Source organism: Melozone crissalis, unplaced genomic scaffold (genome assembly GCF_028551555.1).
Source record: "Melozone crissalis strain CALT ecotype California unplaced genomic scaffold, PUWL_Pcris_2 ptg000061l_1, whole genome shotgun sequence".
In the NCBI taxonomy this organism is placed as follows: domain Eukaryota; kingdom Metazoa; phylum Chordata; class Aves; order Passeriformes; family Passerellidae; genus Melozone; species Melozone crissalis.
In genome coordinates, this window is record NW_026535839.1 from 6,621,105 (window position 1) to 6,641,396 (window position 20,292).

General features: G+C 56.2%; 1 protein-coding gene across 2 annotated transcripts in view; it reads left to right on the forward strand.

Moving 5' to 3' along the window:
* The window catches only part of CAMK2A (calcium/calmodulin dependent protein kinase II alpha), a 34,677-nt gene that overhangs the window by 7,491 nt on the left and 6,894 nt on the right, over positions 1-20,292 (forward strand). The window contains exons 3-15 of one of the 2 annotated variants that reach the window (XM_054288042.1): positions 1,138-1,197; positions 5,074-5,128; positions 5,362-5,427; positions 6,900-6,972; positions 7,316-7,418; positions 7,895-7,978; positions 8,608-8,702; positions 9,049-9,171; positions 9,903-9,986; positions 11,310-11,352; positions 13,164-13,204; positions 17,877-17,909; positions 18,992-19,040. In XM_054288042.1, the coding sequence (XP_054144017.1) occupies positions 1,138-1,197; positions 5,074-5,128; positions 5,362-5,427; positions 6,900-6,972; positions 7,316-7,418; positions 7,895-7,978; positions 8,608-8,702; positions 9,049-9,171; positions 9,903-9,986; positions 11,310-11,352; positions 13,164-13,204; positions 17,877-17,909; positions 18,992-19,040 (909 nt within the window). The remainder of the gene's footprint in view (positions 1-1,137; positions 1,198-5,073; positions 5,129-5,361; positions 5,428-6,899; positions 6,973-7,315; positions 7,419-7,894; positions 7,979-8,607; positions 8,703-9,048; positions 9,172-9,902; positions 9,987-11,309; positions 11,353-13,163; positions 13,205-17,876; positions 17,910-18,991; positions 19,041-20,292) is intronic. The other variant, XM_054288041.1, reaches the window with a different exon arrangement.

Genomic DNA, 20,292 nt, shown 5'->3' on the forward strand with positions numbered 1-20,292 from the left:
CCAACCCCTCCTTGTCACCCTGTCCCACCCTGGGAAGGCAGTCACCTATTGAGGGGAACACTGTGGGGAGCTGAATGAGGCCACCAAGGTTATCTCAGCCTTTAGTTCACAGCCACCAGCACAGGCTGCAAAGCTCACCCCAGGCCCAGGGTGCCTCTGGGACAGATCCTGGGCCCTGGGGAGGCTGCAGCCCTGCAGGGAAGGGGCTGCTCTGCTTTCACGGCTCAGCGGTCGGAGACACCCAGGTCTGGTTTGATGCAGAGCGAGACTCTGGGGTGTGAACCTGCAAGGTAGCAGTGAGAGCACTGAGAGACAGCAGCCCTAATTATATCCTCACTTGTCCTGGCTGCTGAGTGCCTGCACAAAATGCCTCCAGTCAGGCACCTCCATGCAGGGCGGCTGGGTCAGGTGTGAGCAAGGAGAGAGGGCCAGAGGATAAGAAACAAAACGATGTGCAGATTCATTCGGAGCTGTCCTAGGGCGGAGGATTTTTTGGCTTAGCTCAGCTTGCTTTGCCCAGAGCTCTGCTGTCTCACATCCCCAAGGCTGCTGAAAGCTGGGGAGTGGGACCTGTGCTTCGTGTTTGGAGACAGGCACTGGTTCTGAGATAGGGTTCTGCCGTGTAGGAGAGCAAAGCCCTGCGGTGGAATGGCTGATGATGGCGAGGGGGAGTGAAGCCCATAGCCTCATTTCGTCCTCACACCTCTCTCTGGTTCACTCTGCCTTCAATTGCTCAAATTGTACCATGCGAGGCTGGCAGGGTCCTGGCTGATTGCCTGTGCCTGGGTGAATAGGAGAAAAAGGAACAGTACTGCCAGCAAGGATAACCCAGGCAGATCCAGGGTATTTGGGAGGTGATCAGAGATTGTTCAGCAAAGAGAAGGGAGAGGGGAGAGCGAGGAATCATTCCAAACCCTAGATTGCCCATGGCATCAGTGCCTGAGGGGCTTAGCCAAGGACTGCATCTGTGCTGGGATTGTGCCAAATCGTGCCTTGATGCAGAACTTATCCCAAAATCCGTTACTCTTTAGCAAAAAAAAGCTGCTCTGTCCCCCCAGGTTTCCTGTGCCAACACCTCCTCTTAGAGCCATTGATTCCCTTCCTTAGATCCTAATTCATGGACATTGCCTCTTTCAGATCACCAGAAGCTGGAGCGAGAAGCCCGGATCTGCCGTCTCCTGAAGCACCCCAACATTGGTAAGTGCACCCCATGGCTGGAGCTCCATCCTGGCTCTGCTGCCCCACCAAGTCCCAGCCAGGGCCAGGGGGTCTCCATCCATCACCCAGCCTGCAGCAGCACGGACTGCGTGTCCCAGAGCCCGAGAAGGGCTCGGTGTCATCCTGCCCGGCTGATCTGCAGAGCCATCCCTCCTCTTCCTCATCTCCAAACGGGGTCATGGGGAAAAATGCCCCCACTGGGCGCAGCGGGGCTGAAGTAGGTCCGGACTAACCCACTTGGCCAGAGCTCCCTCGGGGAGCAGCGGAGCCCCAGGAGGCTGCAAGAGGCTATTTTTGCTGCTCTCCCCCCGCTCGGTGCCGAATTGCCGTGCGTGCTCCAAAAAGCGGCTGCGGCTCGGAGCAGCAGCAGCGGCAGCGCGGGCCGTGTGGGAGGAGCGATGGCGGGGGGAAGCGAAGACTTTCCCACCGACCGTCCATCTGAAAGTAGCCTCCTTCGGAAAAGCTGTTTCAGGAAAACTCCTGAGCCCCTGCAAAAGACAAAAATAGGCCAGAAGGAGAGAGAGAGAGAGAGAGAGAGAGAGGGGAGGGGAAAAAACTGCAGTAAAAAAAAAAAAAAATCCTAAACTCCATCGTGGAAGTGATGCTGATGCAGGCTCTTGATCCCTGTGGATGGTCTGGGTGAACCCCCTCTTCTCTCTGCTGCACCCCAGGATGTGCCAACCCCAGTGAGATCCTGCAGCTTTAGGGAAAGCATATGGGGGTTTCTGCAGCCCTCTGAACCCACAGTCGGGAGCTGGGAGGGTTCCTGTGTGGCTGAGCTGCTCCCTGGCCCCCGCGCTGCTCCGGTGACCTGGATCCATCCTTCCCCAGGAGCTGCTGCAGCAATTCAGGGAGCTAGAACCAGGGCCACTGGGACAGGCCATGTGGCTCCTGTCCCATAAATATTTCAGTTCCAAAAAAGACTGTCAGCTTCCATCTGTCTCGGGCACACGGCAGCGTGGCCGGTCTCCCCTTCGCTGTCGGGCTGCCGGACCCTGCAGCATTCCCCAGCCTCTGCTCCAGCAGGACCCGGAGCTGTCCTGCAGGGGTCCCTCCGGGGCCTCCAGCCTCCTCTTTGCACCAAAATACATGCAGGGATTGCCGAGACCTGAAGGAACACACTGCAAAGTGTGTGAGTAGGAAGAAATGCTAAACCTGGAGGAGCTCACCGTGTGAGCTCTGCAGGATGGCACCTGCAGGTTCCCCGGGTTCCCAGCTTGGCCACAGCTCTTTCCCACCACTGTCTTCCACCCCTCCCTCTCCATCACCTTCCTGTGGAGCTGGCAAGCTCTCTGAGGACCGAAACACCTCATCTGTACCTGTCCTTGTCCCCCATCCCTACACTACCCCTCTCTGTTTGGCTGTGACCCGGCAGCTTCAGAGCTGCAAAGGCTGGAAGGGGTTAACAGCATGAGATGCTAACAAGCCCAATCTGCTGCTATTTATACTCAGGAGGCTCTTCTCCACCCCCCACCCCACACCCTCTTTCCTTTCACCCCCCTCCACTGCTCCTGCTGCCTGGAAACTTGGGCTTGCAGCTTCCACAGGCGCTCGGTACCCACACAGGAGCTGGAATGAGCGGTGCACTGCAGAGCAGCCTGGCCTGAGGAACAGGAGGCACTGCTGCTGGAGGAGCCAACACAGCCCTGTCCAGCCCTTCCTGGGGAGAAGCACCCCAGCTGCCAAGGGGCTTTGCTGTCCTCTTACTTGCTCCCTGCAGGGAGGGTCCTTCCATCTCCCATGAGATGCTGTTCCTGGAGGAACCAACCTGTGCTCTGTGCCATGCCTGCTGGAGAGCTCACATGGAAAGCTGTGCATGGGCAGTCAAAGGCAGGCCCAGGTCCCCAGGACCCCACAGCACTGGGTGATATACTAGGGAGAGCTGTTTCCATTCAGGAAAATCTTGCTTTATTGGGAAAACTTTGGCTGCACTCAGCCCTGGAGTTTGAACTGCAGGTACTTGTCCTCTGACTCTCATTCCTGAAGCTGTGTCCTGCTCCTGCCTTGGCTCTCAGCTCTGAACTGGAGTGGTTTGGCCAGTGTGGCTCTCTCTGACTATGGTCAGTAACAGATACTTGTAGGATCAGGCTATATTTAGAGCAGCTGCTCCCTCTTATACCTTCTTGGCTCCTGGCAGCCACAGGCTTTGGGACTTCCCAAGCAGGGAATATATCTGGACCATATCCTTATGGTTATGCTGGCCCTACCCACACCAAACTCATCTAATCCCTCTGAGAATACTTTGGCTTCTATGGGATCCCAGGCATGATACCCCAAATCCCTCCCAGGCGAGATGAAATGGGAGGAAATATGTTTCTTCCAGCAGAGGAAGGCAGAAAAGCTGGGGCTGTATGTTGGAGAAAACAGATCAGACACAGATGTCAGAGCACAGGGGATGTCTGCAGAGGCCAGCAGTCAGGAGGGATAACTGGGAATGAGATGAGCAACTTGTGTCAGTAGCCAAGTCCACAAGAGACACAGAAAAGATTCTGACCAGCCCATACGTCACAATAGGACACGAAATGAACGACACGCACTCGCTGAAATGTCCAAGGTAAAGAGAGAGTAGTTTATTTCCAAACTCCAATATTTATAGACTTTCAAAAGTGACCATGGATTGGAGGATGAAATTGCCACCTCTCCAGCCACACTGGTCAAACCAACAGTCCATCAATTCTCTCCTCCTCCAGAAAGGAATGCAAAACAATCATTATTTACATGAAAAGTGCAGGAGAAACTCCATAACAAAAATGTAAACATCAGAAGGCTTAGAAGAACAGAGTGACACCCATCAGCCCTAGTTTGCTCTGTGCCCTGGCCAGGTGAGGTGACACTGCTGGCACCATGCTCTTAGCAGCCTCTGGATTTGCCCATGGAGCTTGGAGACAGGAAAAGGAGCAGCAAAGTGGTGTTTGCTGGCCTGGCAGATAAGAATGACACGGTGCAGTGTCTGTGCTCAGTGCTGGGGTTGTTATCTCCCCTGGCTCACACTCAGTCTGGAGGATGTTTCCATATAGGGCTCAGCCAATTTAGACGCAGTAAAAGGGGCTAGGAGTAAAAACTCCCACAAAATCTCTCACCTGAATGTTTCTTTTTTCTTCCCCGATTCCCAACATTCTCAAATATGTTGCAAGTTGTATCAGACTGAAACCAGGTGAGAGAGAGGAAGCATTGAATATTTATAGCCTCAAGGGAATCAAACAAAATACAAGGTGGGGGCAGAGGATACTGGAGAAGTGTCTGTTTATCCACCCCACCTGTTTCTGTGCCAGTCCCCTTGCTGCACACCTGCCTGCTAAGTGTGAGCAGGGATCTGAGCCTGAATAACCAGAATGCTGCAGGGTGACAGGTTTGTACCTGGCTGCACCTGGCAAGGGGTGTGCCCAAGGGCAAAGGGTGCCAGGAGATGGGGAAATTCATCCTGTGGAGATTCCCAAGGAGAAAAGGAAGGCCATGAGCAGAAAATAAAAAGCCCTGTGAGTGCCAGAGTTGTTAGCTCAGCTCCCTGCTGAGCTCTCCCTCTGCTTGGGCACCTCTCCTGACAGGACTGGGGACACCCAGCCTTCCCAGTGCCCAAGATAGCCCAGCAGCTGCCTGGAACCCTGGCCAGGCACAGCCCCGGGGCATTCCCAGTTTGGATGTGATCTTTGAGCCTGCATGACTGCCCCAGGCTGGGGCCAAGGCTGGGGTCCCCTGGTGAGCAGAGACCCCCACGCAGCCAGTGGCAATAGCAAGAGGAATAGCCCTGCTGTGCCCTTCCCCAGCTCCTGCTCGTGCCCAAAGGGGAGCAGAGGCATTCCCAGGGAGTGGGGTGGGAGCCAGGTGTACCCCATAACCCTTCTGTTTCTGCTGCAGTGAGGCTCCACGACAGCATCTCTGAAGAGGGCCACCACTACCTGATATTTGACCTGTGAGTAATGCATCCCCTACCCACAGCAGCTCCGTGCTGCCCCCGGGGTGACCTGACCTCCCCCTCACCTGAGCCCCTCCCCAGGCTGGGTTTGACCCAAACTCGGGTCCCCCAGGCCGGGCAGAGGGCAGGTCCCTGTGCTGCACCCCCGTGCATGTGCAGTGCCGTTTTTGGGGGATTGCCGGGGCTGGGTGTGCTGTGCTGTCAGTCAATGCAGCCCTGTTCTCCTGCAGGGTCACCGGTGGGGAGCTCTTTGAGGACATTGTGGCCAGGGAGTACTACAGCGAAGCGGATGCCAGGTGAGCCAGGCTGGGGAGGGGACAGGAGGAGGTGTCCCCTTCATCCCACGAGCTGCTCCCTCCTAGGGAGGGCTTTCTGCAGCACCAGCTCATTCTGTACTGGGAGGGGTTTTACAGCCACTCTGCAACACATACTCATAGTCTGGAACTGTGGTGCAAAAAAACCCTAAAACCACCCAAAATGCTCTTTTTAGCTCACCCAGCTCCTGTGCCAGGAGGTGCATGTGCTGCCATAGCACTGGTCTCCACTTTGGCTCCTGTGGCACTCCCAGCCATTGCCCACAGCATCCTCATCCCCAGGATGCTGGCATAGCCAACATCTGACCTCTCTGTAATTGAACAGGGTGCTGGGGGCTCCCTGCTCTGGGGGCACCAGGGCTCCCCAGGCTGGCAGGGAGGAAACCCAACACCAGGCTGGTGGCCAGCCAGGGCCACGATAGCACAGACACCCTGCAGATGTCACTCCTTCCCCCTGGAGCTGCATTCCAGCCCTCTGCAAGTGTTCCTCTGGCATTTGCCACTTGAAAGCACTGAGGAGGAGCAGTCAAGACAGGCTGTGCCGGAGCTCTGCTCCCTCCCACACTCCCATTGGCACTTTCCAGGTACCTTCTGCAGAGCCATTTCAGCCACCCCTTTGGTCCCTGCAGCTCATCCAGGGGACAGTATTGGTCTCACTCTTTCGCGGGGATGTGATCTGGCCCTCCGCAGTCTCCACATATCACTGTGCCTCTTGGCTTTGCCCCCAGGCTAGGCATAGCCTGTATGTACGTTCAAGGGGGTGGTAAACTCTACACTGCCTCTCTGCACGGAAATATCCTTTATTTCTAGGCAGAAAACAATCTCATTTAATGGGCTGCCTGCACTGAATCCACTTACAGCCCATCCACTTATTAGTGTCATACAAATAAAATAAAATACATGTAAATAAAGACCTTCTGCCTTGCACATAAGCTGTTTTGGAGCAGAAGTGATCAGTGCCTCTGTCTTTTTCCCTTCCTGTCTCACGCACACAGCAGAGCTGGAATGTAATGAACTAGATATAAAGCAAGCAGACACAGCAGAGCCACCTGCATTAGAGGAAAGCAGGGAAATGGGGCTGGGGCAAAGGTTGCACAGAGCACATCTGCTCTGCCTGGCTTTGGAGACCAAATCTTTGCTGGTATTGTGGTTCCACTGTTGGTCTCCAGCTCCCCGCCTCCAGTGCTGCTACTGTGGGGTCCCCACGGGCTCAGCTGTGTCCCTGAAGCTCCTGCTCACCATTATTTGGTGCACAATAGCTCTGTTAGCTTCCTGCTGGGTTAGAACTGCTCCCCACAGGTGTGTGGGTGTCAGTGGAGGGGGATGCTGAGCTGGACTGCAAGGCTGATGATGGGGAGAGGTATGGGGAGAGGGTGAAATGCAGCAGAATAGAAGTGTCTGACAAGACTCTGCCCCACCAGGCACTCTTGTGAGCTTTCTCCTCTCTCCCACAGCCACTGCATCCAGCAGATCCTGGAGGCCGTCCTGCACTGCCACCAGATGGGGGTGGTTCACCGGGATCTGAAGGTAGGAGCTGCCGGCAGAGTGCCCGTGGGAGGACAGGGGACCCCATCTGTGATGCAGAGCACTGTGGAACAACGCCCAGAGTGCTCCAGGATGCTGAAACAGCAGGGAGAAACACGTGCAGGGCTGCGGGAAACCCACAGAGCACAGACCAGCTCCGGAGTGAAATGACACAAGGGAGATGGGGCAGGGAGTCTGGGATCCAGGGACACCAGGACAAAGAGCAGGACAAAGCAGTTGGGGAGCACATCCCGAGGTGCTCTGTGCTCTGCTGGGAAGCTCCCCCTGCCAACAGCAGAGCCCTGAGGGGTTTTCACTCCTCTCCAATCCCCATCTCCTTCTGCAGCCCGAGAACCTGCTCTTGGCATCCAAGCTGAAGGGGGCTGCCGTCAAGCTGGCTGACTTTGGCCTCGCCATCGAGGTGGAGGGCGACCAGCAAGCGTGGTTTGGTGAGTGGGACTGGCCTGAGGTGGGGCATGGTGGTTCAGGGGGGCTCCAGCACCCCAGCCCAGGGTTGTGGGAGAGCCCAAGCAGCACCAGCCCAGGAAGCACTGTGGTTGAGCAGGCTGATGTGGAGCAAACAGCTCCACGGGGACTGTGTGAGTCACCGAGGTGTCCTGGTGAGATGGACAAGCTGGCAACAGGGCCAGACCAGAGGGGGGAAAGTGCTGGAAGCGCACAGCAGAGCACTCCAGCCTTGGGCACCATCTGGGGTTTGGCAGTGGCAGAAAAACACAGATTGCTGTGGCCTCGGGAGTGACAGAAGTTTCTGGAAGGGGAGTGTGTGTCCTGGGGTCGGGATGTGCCAGCGCAGGGGCTCTCTGTGCCTGGCCGGGAGCAGGCCCTGCTGGTGAGCCGGGGCATGGGGCTGGGCCTGGCGGCGGCAGTGACGGGCTGTGTGTGCTGACTGTGCTGTCTGTGCCAGGTTTCGCTGGCACCCCGGGATATCTGTCCCCCGAGGTGCTCCGGAAGGATCCCTATGGCAAAGCCGTGGATCTGTGGGCTTGTGGTGAGTCACACCAGGGCCAGGCTGGGATGGGTAGGGCAAGGCCGGGCTGGGCTAGACCGGGTGGGATTGGATGGGGTGAGGCAGGCTGCTCATGCAGCGTGTCCCAAGCTGCAGTTTCCAGTCACACCTCAGCGCAGTCAGGGTGGAGGATTTACCCAGGAGATAGCACATCACCCTGGGCAACACACTCTCTCACAATCCAGTGGGACCCTTCTCTGAAGCATCACCCCTCTGTGGGTGCCTAACTGGGAGTTATGTACCCAAAGCTCCCAGTCAGGTGAGACACTGCCTCTTTTCCCTGTGGTGCTGGTGCAGTCAGGCAGTGCCTCCCTGCAGTTGCAGCCACAGGGGAGCCTTTTTCCATCCATGATGGGGAGGAGGCATCACCCACCCCTGTCAGGGCACCCACTCTGGGCTCTGCATGGTGGCTGCCAGAGAGCCCTGAACCTCCCCAGGTGCTGAACTGGACCCACCAACCAAGCCTTTTGCTCTTTAAACAGTGAGAAAATCTTCATGCTTCCCGAATTTCTGTTTTTCTGCTTGAGCTTGGTCAGTCCCCAGGCTGTGTGTGTGCCCCTGCTGCCAGCAATGAATTCTTTCCCACTGATCCCATCTCCTCTCCTGGGCAGGTGTCATCCTCTACATCCTGCTGGTTGGGTACCCACCCTTTTGGGATGAAGACCAACACCGACTCTACCAGCAGATCAAAGCTGGGGCTTATGATGTGAGTGGGTTTGTCTTGCTGCCCCTTTCACAGTCTCCTCTCTCTCCTGCTGTCCCTGCCTCGCAGCCTGCTGCTCTAGAAGAGCAACCAAGACAAATTCTGAGAGATGGGAACAAGCACTTTCCTCTGTCCTGGTCACAGAATGTTGGCCTTGTTGCCATGCCCAGTGAACACATTGGCACATTTCAGGGCTTTGTGGGAGAGCCTGAGCCTTCCAACTTCCTTCTTCCACTCCTGCTTTTCGGTTTTCCACCTGGCAGCTCTTTCCAGCGGCACCATTTTTCCAACCTGTCCCAAGTGCAGAGGGGCTCTGCCATGTCTCACCCTCGTCCCTTTGCTTTGGCAGTTCCCCTCCCCTGAATGGGACACGGTCACTCCTGAAGCAAAAGATCTCATCAACAAGATGTTGACCATAAACCCCTCCAAGCGCATCACGGCCGCCGAGGCTCTGAAGCATCCCTGGATATCGGTGAGCTGGGGCCCAAGGAAGAGAGATCTGGGGATTCACAGGTGGGGAGCATCTCACTGGGGATCACTTGTTATCAAACATGCTGCCAGCTCTCTTCTCCATCTTGAGAGGATGGTTTGCTGGCAGGGTTCCTCTCAGTGCTCTCACAGCAGCATTCTGCTTGAGGTTTTACAGCAGAAAAAAGCTTGTGAGTGCAAACAGCATGTTCCTGGGGGACCTGGTGATGGGAGGGACACACAGGCTCCCTGCCCTGATGGGAACAGACTATTTTCTCAGTGCCGTGCTGTGCTGGAGGGGGGTCTTTCTTCAGAGGCAATGGGAGTAGGCTCATGTTTATCCATCCATCCACTCCAGCAATCCCTGCACCCTTCACTGCATCCCACAGTTTCAGCTGCTGGTTCTCACTCTGAATCAGATCCTAAAGGCAGGAGGAGTCTGTGGGCTTAACCACACACATGCAAACCCTGAGCACATTGCAAAACATGGCTGGTCAGCCAAGGGCTTAACTCAGGGGGCAGCCAGTTCTCCACACACCCCCACCACCAGAGCAGATCTTGCTGACTCCAAAGCTTCCATCTCCCACTGCCCATTAAACTTTTATCTGCTGCTGCAGGCAGCTCTGGCCCGTGCCTCGGCCGTGGGGGGTCATACACGTGTGTGAGCATGTGAGAGCCAGGCTGGGGGGCCCCTTCCCCCCAGAACTGCTCTGAGGCAGCTCTCTCTCCCCCCAGCACCGTGCCACCGTGGCCTCATGCATGCACAGGCAGGAGACGGTGGACTGTCTGAAGAAGTTCAATGCCCGCAGGAAGCTGAAGGTAACTCTGTCCAAGCTGGCTGCTAAATGCACAATCAGATCATTGGTGGGATTCTCCCTGGTGGGAAACAACAGGGTGGTGTCTGTGGCAGTGGTGTGGGGGTGATGGGCATTTGGGGACCCCCATTGTGAAGGAGGGGAAGGAGACTGAGTGGGGTGACAGCTTCATCTGGCTGGGGTTCCCAACTGCTCAAAGAAAGCCATGGTGAAGGAAAGCACTGAGTCACACTGGACACTGGGTGAGGACTTTTCCACAGGAGCAAGTGTCCAGATAGCTTCTTTCTGGGGCTGGACACTGGCCTCAGAGGCACAGTGAGACCCTTTGCCTGATGGCCAAGACACTTTGCAGCCAAGAATAAAGGGATCCACAGACAGACAAAAAGATCACCCACCCCAGCAGCCCCACAGCCTTTCCCTTCTCAGATGCTGCCATGCACCACAGCCTGGACCCCTCTGAAATCACCATCTCCAGCTTGAGCACCTCCCTGAGGCACCCATCTCCTGGGTGCTGCTCAGCCTCAGCTGGCAGCAGGGAGCTGGGAACGGGCTCTGGAAATCACAGTGCTGCCTGCAGAGCAGGGTAAGGCTGCTCTGTGCCACAGCCTGAGCCATCAGTGCTCCAGGCCTGAACACAGCGTGACACAGAGCAGTGCAGCTGCAGACCACTTACAAGATTATCAGGCAAAGAAACTGGCTATAAACTATTATTACTTTTCAGCTAGACAAGTAATCAAATTTGTTCAGGCATACTCTTCAAAATAGTAATCCATTACTGTAAGCAATTAGTCCAAAGTAATCTCATTATACACTTAGCAACTAGTTAGTAGACTCAGCTGGAAAAGAGGAAGGATTTTTACAAATGTTGTTTTGTGGTGGTGATCTTTGTGTGGCTCCCATGAGCAATCCCTGCCCTGCTGCTCTGAGCTGGCACAGCTTTAATCACAATTAAATCCAGTCCCACTCCCAGTGGGTCCCCTTGTTGCCAGCTGCTGGCCCCAGTCAGTGGGGTCGTGCTTCATCTAGGACAGGGCAGTATGGGAATGAAAAGTGCCCTGCAGATATTTAATATCCCTTTAATCTCAGAGGGAAGGCAGTTTTAGAGAATGCAACCCAATGCCAGCCATGGTGCTGGGGTATGGAGTCAGGTATTGAGAGCTGCTTTTGATGGCAGGAGGAGAATATCAATCCGTGGGCCAGTTCCTTCCTTCCTGTGGCTGGGGACAGGTGCTGAGCAGGGCTTTCCTCCCCCAGGGATGGGGGGAGCAGCAGGGTGCAGAGGCCCGGGGTCAGCACACCCTTTCCTTCTGCCTTCCTTGTCTTCCAGGGAGCCATCCTCACCACCATGCTGGCAACCAGGAACTTCTCCGGTAGGTGCAGTCTCTGGGACTCATCCCTTTGTCTCCCCAGGGCAAATCTGTAGGGTCCCTGGAGAGCTGGCTTTGCCTCACGTGTCACAGGGAGGCTGAGGTTGCAGCCTCATGCCTCTGGGGATGTGTGCCTTTGGGTGCTCCTCCAGGAGAGGTCACCAGGCACCTCCAGGCTGGCTGCTGGCTTGGGATTAAAGAGAAAAAGTGTGGGGTTGAGGCTCAGTGATCCACAGTGCTTTAGGGTTTTGGGGTTTGTGTCCACCCAACCATCTGTCTTGTGCAGGGATGGGGATGTGGGTGCTGGGGGCAGCAGAGCTCAAGCAGCTGGTTTGGTTTTGTGTCCTCCTGGAGATGTTTTTGGCTCAGGGAGAGCATCCTCTGCATCGGGAGCAGGGAGAGGCCCCTGGCACCATCACAGGCAGATGGCAGCAGGATCTCACAGGTCTCTCCCCAGGCAGGTGGATGCTAATCCTGCAGGATTCCCCACTCTCCTCCTGCGTCCCTACATCCCTGGTTCTGCCATGGTGACAGCACCAACATGGCAGCCTGGCCTGTGCACTGGAGAGGTCTCAGTGCAGCCAGAATCCCTCTGCTCCAGAGCCCTCCCAGAAAGCTTTTCCTCTGGGGACACCTCACTGCACATGGGATGTCATAGGCCATTCCCCAGGCATGGAACCACATGGAGCCGTGTGACTGCAGGGCTCAGCCACCGCTGTCACCTCCCGCCCTGCCCAGCGCTGGGGATGGCCCTGCGGTGGTGCTGCAGGGCTGGCACACACCAGCCAAGCCCTGCACGCTGCTCAGCTGGCTGGTGACAGCTGCGTGGGGTTAGCTGGGTGTGTCGGGGTGCAGCTCTTTGGGGTTAGCTGGGTGTTTCAGGATGCAGCTCTTTGGGGTTAGCGGGTGTGTCAGGGTGCAGCTCTTTGGGGTTAGCTGGGTGTTTCAGGATGCAGCTCTTTGGGGTTAGCTGGGTGTGTCAGGGTGCTTTTGCTTTGTTTCAGAGTGCCAGGTGTAGGAGGTGGGCAGGGGTGCCAGGGCAGAGGGCCGTGGCCAGGGCTGGCGTCTGCGTTTGTCGTGGGGGGATCGCGCTGACACATTTAGCACTTGTGGCGGGCAGCTGGGGGGATCCGATGTCAGCCCCACGCCGGGAGAGGCGGACAGGAAGCACCGAGAGGAAGGAAGTTCAAAGCATCTCTCCTGGTGCCGCCCGTCCTACGCACGGCGCAGGGGCTCAGCAGTCCCTCCTGGTGGGCGACAGGCGCTGGGCTCCGGCGGTGCCGCCCTGCGCTGGGCTCCGGGGCAGTGCCTGTGCAGCCGGGGGCAGAGTCGGCAGCGGAGGGTGGGCACAGGGCAAGGCGCCTGCTTCTCATCCTTGTCAAAATGCGGGCTTGCAGCTGTCGGGCTGGCGGGCCGGCAGCACATGATCCCGGCAGCATGGGGCTAAAATTAGAGGGCGGCAGGCGGGCAGCCCATTCCTCCACACTGCACCACGCCGGGTCAACAGCACGGCCCGGGCAGAGCCCGCCTCTGCCGGGCAGCCCTGCCAGCCCCTCCGGCCGCCCCGGGCACTTGGCGTGACGTTAGGATCGGGTCATGCCCCGGGCCAAGAGCTGCGGTAGGACAGGACAGCGCTGGGAAGGTCGCCCCTGAGCTGCCACGGGTGCAGCGGTGATTGCTGGAGAGAAGACGGACCCCAGCAGCCGGGCCGGGGGCTCCCGCCGCCCTGGCACCCGGCACCATGCTGCTGATCCTCGCCCTCCTGGTCTTGGTGCCCTGCCTGGCTCTGCTAATCTCCTTCCTCCTCTCTCCAGGAGGCAAAAGTGGTGGCAACAAGAAGAATGACGGCGTGAAGGTAAGCTGAGCCCCGGTGCCCTGTGCTGCCTGCCCCGGGGCTGCCGGGCGGTGCCGGGGGTCCCTGTGCCGGGGTCCCTGTGCCGGGGGTCCCTGTGCCGGGGTCCCTGTGCCGTGGTCTCTGTGCCGGGGGTCCTTGTGCCGTGCCGAGCCGTGCCGTGCCGTGCCGGCGGTGAGCGTTCCCGTGCCCCGTTGCCCCTGGGGGCTCCGTGCTGTGCCCGTGCTCTCCGCTCGGCAGTCCCTGCTGCACCCCGCGCTTTAAAGGGCAGCTGCTGGCTCGGCTGTCCCGGTGTGTCCCCGGTGTGTCCCCGGGCTGCTGCCAGCGCAGGCAGTGCACAGGAGGCTTGGCAGCGCAGGGGCGAGGGCTGGTGCTGGATGGAGGGAGCGCTGCGGGAACTCGCTGCTGTTTCAGTGCCGGCAGTATCCTCGTGTCCCTCTCTGCCCCCAGGGAGGGGGAGAGGCAGAGGCTGGACCAGGACAGGGGACAGCAGGAGGCGGCTTTGCAGCCCCGGACCGTGGCTCCAACAGCAGCTCTCTAGCGGGATGGGTGGCCTCACCTCCTGCTGGCTCAGCAGGGTGTCCTGCTGCAGCTGGTGGGGCTGGTCCCAGTTCCTGCCCCATCCTGTGCCAAGGGCTGGTGTGCTGCTGGGTGACACGGGGGTGCTTTTAACTACCTTGATAGTGCTGCTTGTCCCCTGTGCCCAGTGCAGACAGCAAACAAACGTGGTGGTGCTTCGACTGAGTAAATGGCTTGGTGATGCTCTAAAAGCAAGCGGGTGCTTGGTGGATCTTGTTTCTTGGGCTGCAGAGCCTGCAGGTTCATCAGCCCCCTCCAAAGTGGGGTGCAGCACTGCTCCAGGACAAGGTGGCTCCAGGAGGCAGCAGAATTCTGCTGTTTCTGGTGACATGGAGGTGTGGTGGATAGCAGTGGTTATTGAGCTCTGTTAAACTCCTCCTGCAGGAAGGAATGGTCCATGTGAGGGTCCTTCTCTCCTTACCTGTTCCCTTCATAAATACAATGGATCACTCAGCAAGGAGAGCTGGTGTGGTGACATCCTCCATCGTGGTGACATCCTCCATCAGGCAGAGCTTTGGGAGCTCGACTGCAATGTGGCTGCTCTTCCTCCTGTATGGGGGCCCTTTGCTGGGAAAACCTACAGAACCTTCTCCTGCCCTTTTGCAGGGACCCCACTGTTGGGCTGTGACAGGTGCAGGGTTTGGAAGAGCAGAGCCCTCAGCCAGCTTCTTCCTTCTTCAGTAGGGATGGTGGTGAAGCTGGACAGTCTAGGGATGGTGTGTGTTTCTCTCACTCTTCCCAGACCCAGCATCTGGGACAGGAGAAGCCTGCAAGGACTGAGACCATGCACAACCCTTCAACCTGGGCTCAGCTTCATGAGAGGCCATTCTGGCCATGCAGTGTTGTTCTGCAGCATGAGGCTGATGACCTGGATGGCGCTGAGAGGACATTACTTTGGGCTGTCAGGATATCAGGAGACTCCCAGAACAGAATTAATAGGGCTGGGGCTGGCAGATCCCAGGGTAGTCACAACACCCCCTGTGGCAGCCACTGCTGGCCTGTCCTCTGCTGCTCTGAGGTCCTGGTTGCTTCTGAGAGTCACCTAAGATGTGGCACCACAGGTGGAGCTGACTTGGTACAAGCTCCTTGCTGGAGCACAGGTGAGACCAAACAGAAGATGCATTTTTAACCTATTAAAGGAGAGATTGCTGGATGAAGAGGCTTCATCAGGCACAGTCCTGAATCTAATTTTCCAGCAAAAAGGCACAGTTTTGAATTTTTATGTTGTGATAGACAACTATTTGCCAGCCCATCTTGCTAATGATGCTCACTGTTGGACTTCAAAGGAGCTTTGAGGGCAGACATTATCCTGGGAAAAGAAGCACTTCCTATTGCAGCAAAATAGCTTGTCTGGGTGAACAACCTTCTGGCTCTTCACTGAAACTCAGTGAGGAGAGCCTGGTTTCAGAGCAGGATCAGAGAGGCTGGTTTGCATCCCCAGCCCTCAGCCCTTGCTGGCCAGAAGTGAGCAGATGATGAGGCTTCATTCCAAGTGCAGCCTACCCACCAGCACTCATCTGAAGAATGTGGACAAACTCTGAGAATGAATTTGCTTTTTTATTGCCCTCTTTTCAACAAGTAATGGGAGACAGCTTGGCTAGATGGCCAGGAAGGTGCAGGAGGAGAAGACAAGGTAGAGACAACACTCCCAACAGCTTCCTTGCATTGTCCACCTTCGGCATAACCATCCCCACCTCTCATTTCCATGCTCAGCCTGGGGGAACTGCAGCATAACTCATTCACAGAGACGTTGGGTGTTGTGGGTGAAGCTGTAATGGCCCGCTGGGCAACCGCAAATGTCAGGACACTGCTGAGCAGTGTTAATTTCTTTAACTGGCTGGAAAAGCAAGGTAGAAACCTGGAAGCCTGTCTTGAGTGGTTGGCACGGTGGGAAGGGAATGGTCCTGCCTGCTTAGAGCAGGGCCACATGGTGTGGATACTGTCAGGAGAGTGGTGTCCCCACTCGGTGTAAGGTGCTGGACTGCCCATCCTCATGAGAGCAGGCAGACCCCAGGCAGCCAGCCCTGCCTCTCCTGCCCATCCCCACAGGAGCAGGCAGACCCCAGGCAGCCAGCCCTGCCTTTCCTGCCCAAAGCTGGACTGGTGGGCAGCAGGCAGCTGCAGCTGCCCTCTGGCCTGTCTGCACAGCCCTCCAACACCAGCACGGAGCCAGCCCAGGCTCAGAGGGCTCAAAACTCACCCTCCTGAGGAAATTCCTCACCTACTAAAAGCATTCCTGGGACCAGAATTCCCCCTCGAGCCCTGCTCTGGGATCTGGGGGAGGCCCTCTGGTGCCAGCAGCTATGATACTCTCACTGCCCTGTGTAGTGTCACATTTGTCCCATTGTAAACCGATGGAATCCCTGCCCCGTGTCACATCCTGTCCCGTCCTGGGCTGAGAGCTCACTGCCCCGTGTCCCATCCTGTCACTGTATGTCCAGACTCGGTGCAGTCACTGCTTTGTGTTGCATTCTGTGGTGTCTGAAATCTCTGCAGTTTGCTGCCCCATCTCATGTCCTTGGGTAGCAGAAGCTGTCAGTCCTTCCTGCAACAGCCCAGCTCCAGTGGCTCCCTTTCTCCATGAGGTTCCTGACAAAATACCACAGCTCACTCTGCCCTTTAGGACATCTTATTTTTTTGGTGAAGGAAGGATGAGAGATGGCCCAGTGCCTAAAGGGGTTACAAGAGTGCTGGAGAGGGACTTTGGACAAGGGCATGGAGTTCCAGAACAAGGGGAATGGCTTCACACAGATGAAGGGCAGGTTTAGATTGGATATAAGGAAGAAATTATTTATTGTGAGAGTGTTGAGGCACTGGAACAAATTGTTCAGAGAAGTGTGGGTGCTCCATCGCTGGAAGTGTTCAAGGCCAGGTTAGATGGGGCTCTGAGCAACCTGGTCTACTGGGAACTGGAGAGATCTTTAAGGTCCCTTCCAATCCAAACCACTCTGTGATTCCATGATTCTATGACCTAGCACGGAAGGGGAGAGCAGTAGTAGTAGAGGGGGAAACTCACTGAGGAGGCTGGTGGGAGTCAGGATGTGGAAGGAGCAATGAGGGAGAATGGATATCACCAGTTTTTATGCTGTAGCCCACCCACGCACCCTAATGGGTCGCTCTATGGGCTTTTCAAAGAGATTTGCACAGTGTGTGCTGCTTTTCCCTCTGCAGGGCAGGCACAGCTGGTGCCTTGTTAAATATGCTGGTACAGCACTTTGTTATTTGGCACTGCAGATTCTGATTTCTGCACGTTGGTGTTCCCTGACGCACACTGGGCTTCATTCCCTGGGAGCCAGAGGTGCAGAAGGGCTATGAGGTCATGTCCTCCTGTCTCCCAGCTAAATTAAAGATGGAGATGGGGAGCAGAGCACAGTAAGGAAGGAGAGTCCAGAAGTAGTTTGGGATTGCAAGCAGAAGAGTGGATATGGGGTCATCCAACTCAAAAACCTTAAGACCTAGTGGTAGTGGTCAAGGATGGAGATAAATATGCAAGTCTTCTCTTTGGAGTCCTGATTTAAAGCACTGGAGCTGTGCTCAGGACTGCTTCCCACACTGTGAGCCTGCCTTGAGGCCTTAGCGCCTTTCTGGCCTTAAACCAGCCAGTTTAGGACTGGTCTAGTTTCAAAGGAGTGTCTCCACAGCAGTCAGTACCATCAGCAGATGCACCCAGAGATCCAGAGAAGTCAGTAGAGCATTCACACTGGGCACAGGGCTGTAGTGAAGCTGCCTTAGCTTTTCAGCACACTGCTTCTGTTCCTGTCAGCTTGCTGGCCTGGCCACAGGCCAACAGAGTGGTCAGTGGCTCCTAGGGGATTCCCTTTTGGACTAGCCAGGTCCTTGGGATGACTAACCTCAGAGATTGTGGCAGGTCAGGAGAGAAAAGTGCTGGCAGGAATGTGGGGAGGGAGCTGGAAAGTCACCACCAACACTGCAGCCAGTGGCACGTCCCCCCAGGAGCAACGAGTCCCTCTGCGCCTTTCATTTGCCCATGAGGACCAAGAAGGGTGGCTCAGGAGCTGCTGCCTTTCGTGTGCTGCTCTCAGCCTTTCTCACTCTGTGTCTCTTCCTGTTCCATCTCTTCTCCTTGTTTTTCCAGAAAAGAAAGTCCAGTTCCAGCGTTCAGTTAATGGTGAGTGTCCTTCGTCTTCCTAAATGCCGATATTGCTGGGCCTCTCCACATGTTCCAGCTTCCCCCGCTTTTGGAAGTTACCTCGGGGTAGGGAAGAAGGGACAGCGGGGTTGGAGGGAACATCCTCAAAGCCGTATCACCCACAAACCCCATTAACAGGGTTGGTGCAGGCCCTCGCTGGCCACCAGCTGGTGGGAAGCCAGCCCTGGTTCTTGCTGATGGGTTCTCATGCCGTTTCTCCCAGTTCTCCTGACTCAGGTCTGCAGGCTGCATCGGTCCAAGGAGCCTTGGAGAAACACCTTCCATGCCTCTGCGGGGACTGTATGGTCATGGGACACCTTGCCAACCTACATCGGGGTCTTCTGGGTAATACACAAGCAAGGCTCTGCTGGGAAGAGCTAGCAGAGCCATTGCTCTAGCTCCGCTAGCAGAGTTGCCTTGATGAGGCTCCCGGAGAGAGACGGGGGGTCAGTACCCCTCTCCCCCCAAATCTGTGTAGTGCTCAGCTGTTTCTTGAAAGAGCTGTGTCTCAGCCTTCAGTGGTCCATGTGGGTCTTGGAAGCACTGTTTTATTGTACATTTTTCTCCCTACTCTGCGGTCAGTGTGGTCTCTCTCACTCCTGCACAGTCCCCTCTTTCTCATCCCAGCTCCTTCTCGCTGTTAATTTGTACATCTCTCTCTTTATTGTACAGTCAACATGGTGTCTTCCACCCCTGCACAGCCCCTCTCCCTGCCCCTCCGGCAACGCTCCTAGGAACCCTCCACATGGCCCCTGGACCTGCCCCCATCTCTGTCCCCACAGGTGTCCGTAGGAAAGGCAGCGCCGTTCCTACGAGACCCTCCACAGCCCACCTCTTGTGCCCTTGGCCACAAGGAGTGGAGGTCAGGGAGGGCTCTGCCAGTGCTGCCCTAGAGCTGTGCTTGAGGACAGGTTGGACCTGCTGGCGTTTCCTTGGTTTCTGTCTGTTGGCACAGTTGAGCTGTGGGGTCAGACTCGGGGGGCTGTCGAACACACGAGCACATTGTCAGGGGGGGAAGGCTCTCCTCACCACGCCATGTCTCCTTTCTGTTCTTTGCTCAGGAATCGTCGGAGAGCACCAACACCACCATTGAGGATGAAGACACCAAAGGTACCAGTGAGGGCTAGTGGGAAGGTGGGCAGGTTGTTTTGGACGGGTGCCCATGGGTCTGAGATATTTGCCACAGCAAAACCCACCACCACCAAGCTGCCTCAGGGCCTGTCAGAAGTTGCTTTAACTCCTCACGTTGTTTCATTGCTGGATTGCTGACATGAGCAGCTGGGGCACTGCTGGTGAGGAGCGAGGTGCTCCCATGAACAGGGATGTCCCCTGAAAGCAGGTGTGGAAATGGCAGAAATCTGCAGGGATAGCAGCCTGGCTGCTCTTTTAAAATAAGCTTCCCTTTGGGAAAAGCCTCCAGGGGAAATCCCTGTCTGCTGCCTGCCTGCCTGCCTGCCAGAGGCAGCTTTCTAAGAATAACCCAGGGAATAATTTATCCGTGTTAATTTGTAAAGTCTCTCGATGAAGTGATCCCAGCACAAAGCAAAATGGACTTTGGCCTGACATGAGAGCTCATGGGACAACTTGTCCTCCTGGAGAGGGGCTCCTTGGGCCTGGCTGTGGAGGCAGGTGGTGCTCAGGAAGTGATGGGATTCCCTTGCCTTTGTGAACAGCTCCTAGGAACACACTCCCTCTTCTTTCATGAGTCACAATGCAAAGGAAAAAAAAGTCAAGCACGATGACAATTTGCATTTGAAGCAGAGCTTTGTTAATAAGCCCAGGGTTACCTCTGACAGTTCCTCCTGCATCCCTGGGAGCCCCAAAGCCACTTTTGGACCCCATCACTTCCCAGATGAACCAGCAGTGCCTGGAATCTCTGGCAGAGGCTGCACAGTTCTGTGCCCTTTGCAGGGTCCCTTCTTGTATCTCCTGGGGTGGCTGCACATGTCACTCCCCCATTTTCCTCCCTTCTGAGACTGTCTCCTCCCATTTCAAAAAAAAGGTGAGAGCATCCTTGGTCCAACTTGCCCTAGCTGGCCTCTGCTGTGACTTCGTGGGGTGGAGGGTCCCAGCTTGGCAAGGTTTTTCAGCCAAGACCAACTTGTCCCAACTTTTGGGCTGAGGGTATCTTCCCAGTTGGTGATTACCCTTTTGGCTCTTTAGGAAATTACAGGCATTTTCAGTTTTGCCCTGGCTTTGAAAATCTGGAGATGAAGAGCCCTTCTCCATGTCTCTCTCCCCAGTTGCTCTCCTGCTTTTTCCCTGTACATTTTCCAAAATCCCCTTACATCCTGTGGTCTGTTTCCAATGAAATAAAAATATCTCACCAATATGGTAAGACCAGTGCCTACTTCTGGTTTGT